General features: G+C 38.9%; 1 protein-coding gene across 1 annotated transcript in view; it reads left to right on the top strand.

Moving 5' to 3' along the window:
* Positions 1 to 12,922, top strand: part of ELAPOR2 (endosome-lysosome associated apoptosis and autophagy regulator family member 2) — a 180,160-nt gene that overhangs the window by 99,370 nt on the left and 67,868 nt on the right. The window contains exons 3-4 of the mRNA XM_028118919.2: positions 1,486 to 1,681; positions 10,944 to 11,091. Coding sequence (XP_027974720.2) covers positions 1,486 to 1,681; positions 10,944 to 11,091 — 344 coding nt within the window. The remainder of the gene's footprint in view (positions 1 to 1,485; positions 1,682 to 10,943; positions 11,092 to 12,922) is intronic.

The following is a 12,922-nucleotide window of genomic DNA, read 5'->3' as shown; positions in this document are numbered from 1 at the left end:
TCCCAGGACTCTGGGATCATGACCTGAGCCAAAGGCAGACGCTTAACCATCTGAGCCAACCAGGCGCCCAATACTATGATTATTATCTCATTTTTTAGAGAGATAAACTGAGGACCCCAGAGAGGTGAAGTAACTCACTTAAGGTCACAAGAAGTGGTACATCCTGGTCCCAGGAGAGTTTTGAACTTGTGGCCAGCATGCACTATTCTTTGCCTAACCTTTTCTTATTTTCTGATGTTTTACTAATTGTGGGATGTTGATTTGAGAGTTAGAATTTCATTGTACAGCATCGCAAGCTTTTCTGAAGAAAAACATAATTTTTCAGTGGATAAATAAGTAGACAGCTGTGAGTTTTAGCGCTAATTCTTTAGTTTTTCAAAATTGTTTGTCGTTCTCGCTAAGTTTCCAAGTGTATTATGAAAGAAGAATGTATCTAAATGTGAGGCTCTGCTCCTTCACTCTGTTGGGAGACTTATTTTCCTTTATTGAATAATTGTGAGGTTTTATTTTGTTCTTGTTTCTTTAATATCCTGATTAAATGATTAGAAAGCCCTTTGCTGTGTTTGAGTCACTAATAGCACTTCGAACACAGAGCCCCCCTCTTGGGGGCCATAGATTTACATTTGTTGAATGACTGATAACTTAGGGGCGGAGCTACCTTCTTTTCTGTAACTGTGTCAACTGTTCTTCACAATGCTCATACCTGCTGTCTCTGGTTATAGTTAGTTCTCCGAATTAGCCCAGAGCTTGACATCAGTAATAAGATGTAGGTTGTAGAAATGACTAGGTTGGAGTTGTGAATGTTGAAAAAGTGGAGATACTGATTTGGCTATTGCATGAGAAACACTGCCCTCCTATTACCCCTTTATATTTAGTTCTCACTTACTGGACTAACCTTTTATTTGGACTTAGTATTTGCCAGATGGAATTAGGAATCCAAAAATAATGATCCTTGTTTCCTGGAAGCTCAGTCTCACATCAACTGATGCATGTATACCACACCTTGTGTGTGTGTGTGTGTGTGTGTGTGTGTGTGTGTGTGCGCGCATACCCACACACGCACTTTAATGCAGGTACTATGAGAAGAGTATTGTAGGAGCACAGAAGGAGGCACAACTGACCAGCTGACTGCCTGGTGGGGGCAGGGAGGTCTTATGAAGAGGGCCATTTTGGGGTTAGGAACGGGAATTTTGCAAGTAGAACAGATGGATTGGTTAGCATCTCTGGAGAAAGAACACAGCAGAGAGAGGGGATGAAATTTTGGGAATGATAGGAATTTTGTTAGGTTTGGAAGAGGATGGGGCAAGGGATGAGCCTGGGAAAATAGATTGGGGCCAGATTATGAAGTGTATGTGGTAATAAGGACAATTTTAGAAAGCTTTGATTAGGGTGTGGCATGACCAGAGCTTTATAAAAATAATTCTGGTGACAAAATTCATGGAGGAATGCAGTGACTAATGCGTTCTGCATTCTTCTGCCTTCCAGCTTTCTCCTGTGCTTCGGGAGAGTATCTAGAAATGAAGAACCAGGTATGCAGTAAGTGTGGCGAAGGTACCTATTCCTTGGGCAGTGGCATCAAATTTGATGAATGGGACGAATTGCCAGCTGGATTTTCCAACGTTGCGACGTTCATGGACACTGTGGTCGGCCCTTCTGACAGCAGGCCGGATGGCTGTAACAAGTAAGAATCCAAAGGAGTCTCTGGATCTTGGCTGAGTACTTAAGAAGCGTGTAGTTGCTTTTTCCCAGAAAGAAGGTAGGAGGTAATCTTGGTACTGATTGGGATTCTAGATCAGCAAATTGCAAAGAGTCATTTTTTTTTTTTTTTTGGATGGTCATATGGATAATGTAGCTCAGTTTTCATGAGGTTAAAATAATTGCTCTTAGGACATAATAAATACCGTGTGCAAAAATGCAGTAAAGCTATTAATAGAAAAACAAATCAGTTTTCTAATAACATATCTATAACATTCAAGACAGTGGTATTTCTACAAACCTTTCTCTAATTTTTAATGGGTAGTTTTAGCTTAATTTTTCTTCTCTGAAAGGAAGAATGTGTAATCTTCAATTGGATACTCTATTATCTCCTATAAGAGAGAGTAGGTTAAATACATAAAATGGAAAGCTCCTTTATTAATTCCTACCTTTTAAAAAATTTTTAGAATTGAAGTATAGTTGACATATAATACAGCAGTTTTAGGCGTACAACATAGTGCTTTGACAATTATATATATGATGAAATGTTCACTACAGTAAATGTAATTACCTTCTGTCACCATGCGTAGTTATTACGATATTATTGACTTTATTACCTGTGCTGTAATTTCTTCCTTTCTTTAGGAGATTATTAGCTTTGCTTGTGACAACACTCGTGGAATGTTAAATTGTTTTGAAAAGATGCAAAATCTTTATCTTTGGGCTGTAATCCTTCCTGTTCTCTTGTATTGACGATGTAACATTTCCTTCCATATGGCTGTGGATGGGAGAATTAAACTTTAGGCCTCTGGCTACCTTCTGACAAAAATGGCTTCTCTGGAACTCAACATTTTTACCATGAGCTAAGGATGCTGGGGAATTATTTAGCTGTGCTGAAAGATGTGTTCTCTCCTTCCTACCTTCCCTTAATCACACTTCCTTTCCAGTGCTCTCTCTCTCTCTCTCTCTGTCAAGCGACATTTTTACTCTCTCGGTAATCATTTCATTTTATAGGGTTGTGACATTAGATAGTATTAACAGGATTATTCTATATAAATTTATATATATATTGTTTATATATGTTGTATATATGTACATACATGTAAATATACGTACAACATAGGTATATGTCATATATGCACATATATGTTGCAGATATGTCGTATATATACATATACACATATATGCTTAAGTGTGTGTATATATTTTTAAAAATATAATTTTTTTTAAACAAAATCGCTCTTTAGAAGAAGGGACTAGTAGGATTTTATGGTACCTCAGATCTTTGTGTGGACAGGAGATATTGACAGAGCTTCTACTTAGAATATGTAGTTTCTTCATTAACGAAATTTAATGATAAGTACTTTTTCATTGTACTGTCTCATCTAATTTTCTTAATGTGAATTTCAGTCTGACATTGCTATGATCATCTCCCTCCTTATCTCCCTTCCTTTTTCCATTCATCCAGGCTAGTTTTAATTCTTTTTAATTGGTTGGGTCATAAGAGTTTTCCAAAATGGCTAACCCATTCCCCCCACCCCCCCTCCCCTCTAGAACCCTCAGTTTGTTTTTCAGAGTCCATCGTCTCTCATGGTTTGTCTCCCCCTCCGACTTCCCCCCCTTCATTCTTCCCCTCCTGCTATCTTCTTCTTCTTTTTTTTTCTCGTAACATATATTGCCTTATTTGTTTCAGAGGTACAGATCTGTGCTTCAACAGTCTTGCACAATTCACAGAGCTCACCATAGCACATACCCTCCCCAATGTCTATCACCCAGCCACCCCATCCCTCCCACCCCCCACCACTCCAGCAACCCTCAGTTTGTTTCCTGAGATTAAGAATTCCTCATATCAGTGAGGTCATATGATACATGTCTTTCTCTGATTGACTTATTTCACTCAGCATAACACCCTTCAGTTCTATCCACGTCATTGCAAATGGCAAGATCTCATTCCTTTTGATGGCTGCCTAATATTCCATTGTGTATATATACCACATCTTCTTTATCCATTCATCTGTCAATGGACATGTTGGCTCTTTCCACGTTTTGGCTGTTGTGGACATTGCTGCTATAAACATTGGGGTGCACGTACCCCTTCGGATCCCTACATTTGTATCTTTGGGGTAAATACCCAGTAGTGCAATTGCTGGATTGTATGGTAGCTCTGTTTTCAACTTTTTGAGGAACCTCCATACTGTTTTCCAGAGTGGCTGCACCAGCTGGCATTCCCACCAACAGTGTAGGAGGGTCCCCCTTTCTCTGCATCCCCGCCAACATCTGTCGTTTCCTGACTTGTTAATTTTAGCCATTCAGACTGGTGTGAGGTGATATCTCACTGAGGTTTTTTTTGTTTTGTTTTTTGTTTTTTTAAATAATTTTTTATTGTTATGTTAATCACCATACATTACATCATTAGTTTTTGATGTAGTGTTCCATGATTCATTGTTTGTGCATAACACCCAGTGCTCCACGCAGAATGTGCCCTCTTTAATACCCATCACCAGGCTAACCCATCTCCCCACTCCCCTCCCCTCTAGAACCCTCAGTTTGTTTTTCAGAGTCCATCGTCTCTAATGGTCCGTCTCCCCCTCCCACTTCCCCCCCCTTCATTCTTCCCCTCCTGCTATCTTCTTCTTTTTTTTTTCTTAACATATATTGCATTATTTGTTTCAGAAGTACAGATCCGTGATTCATCAGTCTTGTACAATTCACAGTGCTCACCATAGCACATACCCTCCCCAATGTCTATCACCCAGCCACCCCATCCCTCCCACCCCCCACCACTCCAGCGACCCTCAGTTTGTTTTCTGAGATTAAGAATTCCTCATATCAGTGAGGTCATATGATACATGTCTTTCTCTGATTGACTTATTTCACTCAGCATAACACCCTCCAGTTCCATCCACGTCATCAACTTGCCAAATGGCAAGTTCTCATTCCTTTTGATGGCTGCATAATATTCCATTGTGTATATATACCACATCTTCTTTATCCATTCGTCTGTGGATGGACATCTTGGCTCTTTCCACAGTTTGGCTATTGTGGACATTGCTGCTATAAACATTGGGGTGCACGTACCCCTTCGGATCCCTACATTTGTATCTTTGGGGTAAATACCCAGTAGTGCAATTGCTGGATCGGATGGTAGCTCTATTTTCAACTGTTTGAGGAACCTCCATACTGTTTTCCAGAGGGGTTGAACCAGCTTGCATTCCCACCAACAGTGTAGGAGGCTTCCCCTTTCTCCACATCCCCGCCAACATCTGTCGTTTCCTGACTTGCTAATTCTAGCCATTCTGACTGGTGTGAGGTGGTATCCCATTGAGGTTTTGATTTGGATTTCCCTGATGCCGAGCGATGCTGAGCACTTTTTCATGTGTCTGTTGGCCATTTGGATGTCTTTGGAAAAACGTCTGTTCATGTCTTCTGCCCATTTCTTGATTGAATTATTTGTTCTTTGGGTGTTGAGTTGGATAAGTTCTTTATAGATTCTGGATACTAGCCCTTTATCTGATATGTCATTTGCAAATATTTTGTCCCATTCTGTCGGTTGTCTTTTGGTTTTGTGGACTGTTTCTTTTGCTGTGCAAAAGCTTTTTATCTTGATGAAGTCCCAATAGTTCATTTTTGCCCTTGCTTCCCTTGCCTTTGGCGATGTTTCTAGGAAGAAGTTGCTGTGACTGAGGTCGAAGAGGTTGCTGCCTGTGTTCTCCTTTAGGATTTAGATGGACTCCTGTCTCACGTTTAGGTCTTTCAACCATTTGGAGTCTATTTTTGTGTGTGGTGTAAGGAAATGGTCCAGTTTCATTCTTCTGCATGGGGCTGTCCAATTTTCCCAACACCATTTGTTGAAGAGACTGTCTTTTTTCCACTGGACATTCTTTCCTGCTTTGTCAAAGATGAGTTGACCATAGAGTTGAGGGTCCATTTCTGGGCTCTCGATTCTGTTCCATTGATCTATGTGTCTGTTTTTGTGCCAGTACCATACTGTCTTGATGATGACAGCTTTGTAATAGAGCTGGAAGTCCGGAATTGTGATGCCGCCAGCTTTGCTTTTCTTTTTCAATATTCCTCTGGCTCTTCGGGGTCTCTTCTGGTTCCATACCAATTTTAGGATTATTTGTTCCATTTCTTTGAAAAAGGTGGATGGTATTTTGATGGGGATTGCATTGAATGTGTAGATTGCTCTAGGTAGCACTGACATCTTCACAATGTTTGTTCTTCCAATCCTTGATCATGGAACGTTTTTCCATTTCTTTGTGTCTTCTTCAATTTCTTTCCTGAGTATTTTATAGTTTTCTGAGTACAGATCCTTTGCCTCCTTGGTTAAATTTATTCCTAGGTATCTTATGGTTTTGGGTGCAATTGTAAATGGGATCAACTCCTTGATTTGTCTCTCTTCTGTCTTGTTGTTGGTGTATAGGAATGCCACTGATTTCTGTGCATTGATTTTATATCCTGCTACTTTACCGAATTCCTGTATGAGTTCTAGCAGTTTTGGGGTGGAGTCTTTTGGGTTTTCCACATACAGTATCATATCATCTGCAAAGAGTGAGAGTTTGACTTCTTCTTTGCCGATTTGGATGCCTTTGATTTCTTTTTGTTGTCTGATTGCTGTGGCTAGGACTTCTAATACTATGTTGAATAGCAGTGGTGAGAGTGGACATCCCTGCTGCATTCCTGACCTTAGGGGAAAAGCTCTCAGCTTTTCCCCATTGAGAATGATATTTACTGTAGGTTTTTCATAGATGGCTTTTATGATATTGAGGTATGTACCCTCTAACCCTATACTCTGAAGAGTTTTGATCAAGAAAGGATGCTGTACTTTGTCAAATGCTTTTTCTGCATCTATTGAGAGGATCATATGATTCTTGTTCTTTCTTTTGTTAATGTATTGTATCACGTTGATTGATTTGCGGATGTTGAACCAGCCTTGCCGCCCAGGGATAAATCCCACTTGGTCGTGGTGAATAATCCTTTTAATGTACTGTTGGATCCTATTGGTTAGTACTTTGGTGAGAATTTTTGCATCCATGTTCATCAAGGATATTGGTCTGTAATTCTCCTTTTTGATGGGGTCTTTGTCTGGTTTTGGGATCAAGGTAATGGTGGCCTCATAAAATGAGTTTGGAAGTTTTCCTTCCATTTCTATTTTTTGGAACAGTTTCAGGAGAATAGGTATTCATTCTTCTTTAAATGTCTGATAGAATTCCCCTGGGAAGCCATCTGGCCCTGGGCTTTTGTTGGGAGATTTTTGATGACTGCTTCAATTTCCTTAGTGGTTATAGGTCTGTTCAGATTTTCTATTTCTTCCTGGTTCAATTTTCGTAGTTGATGCATCTCTAGGAATGCACCCATTTCTTCCAGGTTTTCTAATTTGCTGGCATAGAGTTGCTCATAATATGTTCTTATAATTGTTTGTATTTCTTTGGTGTTGGTTGTGATCTCTCCACTTTCATTCATGATTTTGTTGATTTGGGTCATTTCTCTTTTCTTTTGGATAAGTCTGGCCAGGGATTTATCAATCTTGTTAATTCTTTCAAAGAACCAGCTCCTAGTTTCGTTGATCTGTTCTACTGTTCTTTTGGTTTCTATTTCATTGATTTCTGCTCTGATCTTTATTATTTCTCTTCTCCTGCTGGGTTTAGGCTTTATTTGCTGTTTTTTTCTCCAGCTCCTGTAGGTGTAGGGTTAGGTTGTGTATTTGAGACCTTTCTTGTTTCTTGAGAAATGCTTGTATTGCTATATACTTTCCTCTCAGGACTGCCTTTGCTGTATCCCAAAGATTTTGAACAGTTGTGTTTTCATTTTCATTGTTTTCCATGAAGTTTTTTAATTCTTCTTTAGTTTCCTGGTTGACCCATTCATTCTTTAGTAGGATGCTCTTTAGCCTCCATGTATTTGAGTTCTTTCCTCTTGTGATTGAGTTCTAGTTTCAAAGCACTGTGGTCTGAAAATATGCAAGGGATGATCCCAGTCTTTTGGTACCGGTTGAGACCTGATTTGTGAGCTAGGATGCGATCTATTCTGCAAAATGTTCCAGGTGCACTAGAGAAGAATGTGTATTCTGTTGCTTTGGGATGGAATGTTCTGAATATATCTGTGAAGTCCATCTGGTCCAGTGTGTCATTTAAAGTCTTTATTTCCTTGTTGATCTTTTGCTTAGATGATCTGTCCATTTCAGTGAGGGGGGTGTTAAAGTCCCCCACTATTATTGTATTGTTGTCAATGTGTTTCTTTGCTTTTGTTATTAATTGCCTTATATAATTGGCTGCTCCCACGTTAGGGGCATAGATATTTACAATTGTTAGATCTTCTTGTTGGATAGATCCTTTAAGTAGGATATAGTGTCCTTCTTCATCTCTTATTACAGTCTTTGTTTAAAATCTAGTTTGTCTGATATAAGGATTGCCACCCCAGCTTTCTTTTGGTGTCCATTAGCATGGTAAATGGTTTTCCACCCCTTCACTTTCAATCTGGGGGCGTGTTTGGTTCTAAAATGAGTCTCCTGCAGACAGCATATCGATGGGTCTTGTTTTTTTATCCATTCTGAAAGCCTGTGTGTTTTGATTGGGGCATTTAGCCCATGTACATTCAGGGTAACTATTGAATGGTATGAATTTAGTGTCATTATATTGCCTGTAAGGGGACTGTTACTGTATATTGTCTGTGTTCCTTTCTGGTCTATGTTGCTTTTAGGCTCTCTCTTTGCTTAGAGGACCCCTTTCAATATTTTGTGTAGGGCTGGTTTTGTGTTTGCAAATTCCTTTAGTTTTTGTTTGTCCTGGAAACTTTTTATCTCTCCTATTTTCAATGACAGCCCAGCTGGATATAGTATTCTTGGCTGCATATTTTTCTCATTTAGTGCTCTGAATATACCATTCCAGTCCTTTCTGGCCTGCCAGATCTCTGTGGATAGGTCTGCTGCCAATCTAATGTTTTTTCCATTGTAGGTTACATATCTCTTCTCCTGAGCTGCTTTCAGGATTTTTTCTTTGTCTCTGAGACTCGTACGTTTTACTATTAGATGTCGGGGTGTTGACCTATTTTTATTGATTTTGAGAGGGTTTCTCTGTGCTTCCTGGATTTTGATGCCTGTTTCCTTCCCCAAATTAGGGAAGTTCTCTGCTATAATTGGCTCCAATATACCTTCTGCCCCTTATTTTATGGCTCTTATTTCCCCTAAAATACTTGAGATTCTCCATCCGTTCACTCACTGTATTCATCTTTTATTTAAAATTGACTGTATTTGTAAGATCTGTCCTAAATACTTGTCTGTTTTTTTACTGTCTTTTTTCTGAAGGGTCATATTTTACCACTTTTTTGCATGTCTAGTAAATTTTTATTGTATCTTGGGCATTGTGAATGTTAAGGTATAGGGAATATGGATTATTTTTTTTCTTCATTTTAGGGGTGCTGAATTTTGTTCTGGCAGGCAGTTTATGTGCTCAAAGAGCACTTTGATCTCATCAGGCCTGTTTTTATTATTTTTTAGGGTGGCTCTGTATTGGTTTCACTCTTAGTTCTAGGTCACGACCTTTATTTTAGTGCAGGAGTTGGCAAACTATGACCTGTGGGTCCTTTGTTTTGTAAACCACGTTATATTGGAAGACAGCCGCACTCATGCATCGTCTGTGGCTGCTTTTCAATTACAATGGCAGAGTTAAGTATTGTAGGAAAGACCAGATGGTCCACAAATCCAAAAATATTTATTCTCTGGCCCTTTATGAAAAAGTTTGCTGATACTTGCTCTACGGTAAGTCCCTTATTCCCAAGGTGGCAATTCTGGGGTATCAGATGAATGCTCAATGTGATGATCAAGTTTTCTCCTCTCAGGCTGACCGGAAGCTCCTGTGACTCCCACTAAAGTGATCTCTCTGATTATGTCACAGCTTTGTGGTGGCTGTTCTCTGCCATGTCTGCCTGTATACTCCAGCCTCAAGCCCAGGACCAACAGAGAAACTCCATATGGACTTCTGGACCCCTGTTTTCTCTGATTCTCAGGCCTATAAATTCCAGCAGCTTCAGTTGCCCTAAATACTCATCTCTGCTCCTCAGCTCAGTGAGACCACTCTGCTCTGCTTGGGTGCTACAATCTGGACAGTGTCCTGAAGAGTGAGGCCAAAGTCAGTTTGGGCTTTGCCTCATGCATTTTCCTGCTCTCAAGAATCTCTGTCTTGCATTGCCTATCGTCATTACCTGAATATGGCTCATGTATTTTCCTTAGTTTAACAATTTGTTAAAGAGCAAGGGCAAATCCAACACCGGTTAGTGAGTCATGTTGGGATGTGGAAATCTCAGTCTTCAGATTTCTTTTAGAAAAAAAGAAAAGAGGGGCGCCTGGGTGGCTCAGTCGGTTAAGCGGCTGCCTTCGGCTCAGGTCATGATCCCAGAGTCCTGGGATCGAGTCCTGCATTGGGCTCCTTGCTCAGCAGGGAGCCTGCTTCTCCCTCTCCTTCTGCCTGCCTGCCGCTCCCCCGCTTGTGCTCTCTCTCTCTCACTATCTCCCTCTCTCTGTGTCAAATAAATAAATAAAATGTTTAAAAAAAAAAAAAGAAAAAAGAAAAGAATTTGCCAAAATCTCACTCTTACCATCCATATAAACAGAGAAGGCTGTTAAGTTGTGCTTTCATACAGTTTGTTAGAAATTTTTTTTGGCCAAAGGGTCAACATGTGACTCATTATTGGCTTAGCTCAGAATTATGGTTAGATTTACAACTTAAATTTTGTTCACCAGTATATTTTCTTAATTTTTCTTTTTTTAGATAAAAATTCCAACCACACTCCTACCCCTCCTATATACTCTGAAACTGTGATTTATATTTTATTTGGGTGTACTTTAAATGGGTTTTTACTAGGACTTTTCCTTCTTTCATTTCAAGTAACTCCTCATCTCTCTGCTAGATGTACATGTGTATAAATAAAACTTTAGGTGTTGCTTGAGAGAATAATTCTACCTCATACTGTTGCAATTAGTAGTGTTCTATTTAGTGACCAAATTTTTGATGAAAAATAGCAGTTTCCTAGCAAATGGATGACATAACCTTACGAAGCTTTAAGGAAGCCCTTTGCCATAAGAAATGAACATTTTCCCAGTAATGTGTTGGCCTTTGAGTTCCAGAAATGCTTTAGACTTCTCTGCTGTGCTTTGCTGATGGAACTACTTTTGAACCTAAGTTATATAACTTGTGAACAGAAGAGGTTTCTGAATGCTAATGTAAAAATTCCTCTTGGTTTTGTTTCCACAGCTCTTCTTGGGTCCCTCGTGGAAATTACATAGAGTCCAATCGTGATGACTGCACAGTATCTCTGATCTATGCTGTGCACCTCAAGAAGTCGGGTTATGTCTTCTTTGAGTACCAGTATGTCGACAACAACATCTTCTTTGAGTTCTTTGTAAGGGCTTTTATCTTCTAGAATTTACTTTTTAAGGGAAATTCATGTAAAATTTCTTGTAATCAGTTGTTGCTATTCTGTGTTATGCATCCTCAGTTTTTCCTGTCAACTGAACCTTTTGATATGAAAAGAAAACTTTATTTTTTTCTTTAATATTTTATTTTCTGCTTAATATTGTTTATTTACCTCTGAGCTCTCACCTTGTTGAATAACCCTGGACTTGTTTTATTATTGGTTATGATATTAGATGACCATTTGATTTAGACTTTTTGTGTGAAAAATACTTTCACCCAACATTCATTTTAATTTTCTTTATAGCTACAGATGCTATTTTAGTCAAAGTATGTTTTCACCAATTTTAGTTTTTGTTTTTTTCTCTTTGCAGTTTCAAGTATTTGACTGATTTAAGTATAAGCATGGGCAATATTTGAAAAGTAGAAGTGGCTATGTTTTTCTGATTCTGTCAATTTTGAATAATTTATAGGAATCAGTGGATGGGATAGTTGATGTCTTTGGTAAGAGATGAAATAGCATTATGGAATGTAGGATAAAAAAGAAGTCTTACAGAATAGGCTGGGGTGGGGGGAGGGGGGATGGGGTAACTGGACATTAAGGAGGACACATGATGTGATGAGCACTGGGTGTTACATGCAACTGATGAATCACTGAACTCTACCTCTGAAACTCATAATACATTATATGTTAATTAATTGAATTTAAATTAAAAGGAATAGACTATTGCTACTAAAATTATTTAAATATTTAATATAGGGGCACCTGGCTGGCTCAGTCGGAAGAGCATGTGGCTCTTGATCTCAGGATTGTGAGTTTGAGCCCCACGCTGGGTGTAGAGATTGCTTAAATAAATAAATAAGTAAACTTTTAAAAGTTAATATAAACTGTATCTAATCTAGCAAATGTTTGTTGTGGCAGTCTCTCAAATGCTTGAGAAAATATTTTCAGATTGACTTCTTAAAAAATGTGTGTTGTACAGGTAATTGGGGAAAATTACCTTGTATAATGTTTCTGTGGTCCAGTTTTCAGGAGCCCAGGTACTAATAATTCTAAAACAAATTTATTTTGCTCCTGATAATGGAAATTTGTAAGTCAGAAGTTTGGTAGGAAGAGACACTTGCCATGAACGTATGAGCCCTGGACTTGAAGTCAAGAGATTCTGGCTCAAGTCCCACCTGCAGTGGCGGGTTGTGTGTTATTGGGCAATTAAGCCAACTTGCCGGCCCTCAGCATTCTCTTTTGCTAAAGCAAGGTAATTATAAAACTGTTTAAGAATAAGCATTTAGTTTTGTATTGTTGAATAAGTCCTTACAGAGTTGTCAGTAAAGGTACTCCTAAAGCCTGACGTTTCATGGCTTCCTTTGAATGGTGCCTTTGTTCTGGTTACAAATTGAAAAGAGGTGGTGAGTTCCTTCTTTTATTGATGTTTCAGCTTTATAGGTTGCAGTTTATTGACTAAGAGGGTCAACACTTCGGTCATCAGACTCATGGTTAATGGAAAGGAAATGTCTGAAGACTGAAAGATACAGTTGTACCTTCGGATATCACATAATTTAAAGCAGTCAAGTATTTAATTTTAGAACTGTGGGAATTTGATTCAGCTCCTCCACTCTCCTTTTTAAGTGATGAAGCCGAAACCTAGGGAGAATAAGTGATTGGACCAAGGTCATACCTTTACTATTTACTTTTAGAGTGAAGAACAGAAATCAGATCCCAGAATGCCATTAGAATATCCCCCAAACACACGATGTTTGATTTCAGCTGGGAAAAAAAAAAAAAAAAAAACTTTCAGCTTATCCACACATTGACCATCAAA

This window comes from Eumetopias jubatus, unplaced genomic scaffold (assembly GCF_037043125.1).
Source record: "Eumetopias jubatus isolate StellerSeaLion01/CBP00866 unplaced genomic scaffold, mEumJub1_p1.0 scaffold_14, whole genome shotgun sequence".
NCBI lineage: Eukaryota > Metazoa > Chordata > Mammalia > Carnivora > Otariidae > Eumetopias > Eumetopias jubatus.
This window is presented reverse-complemented; position numbering and strand designations above follow the sequence as displayed.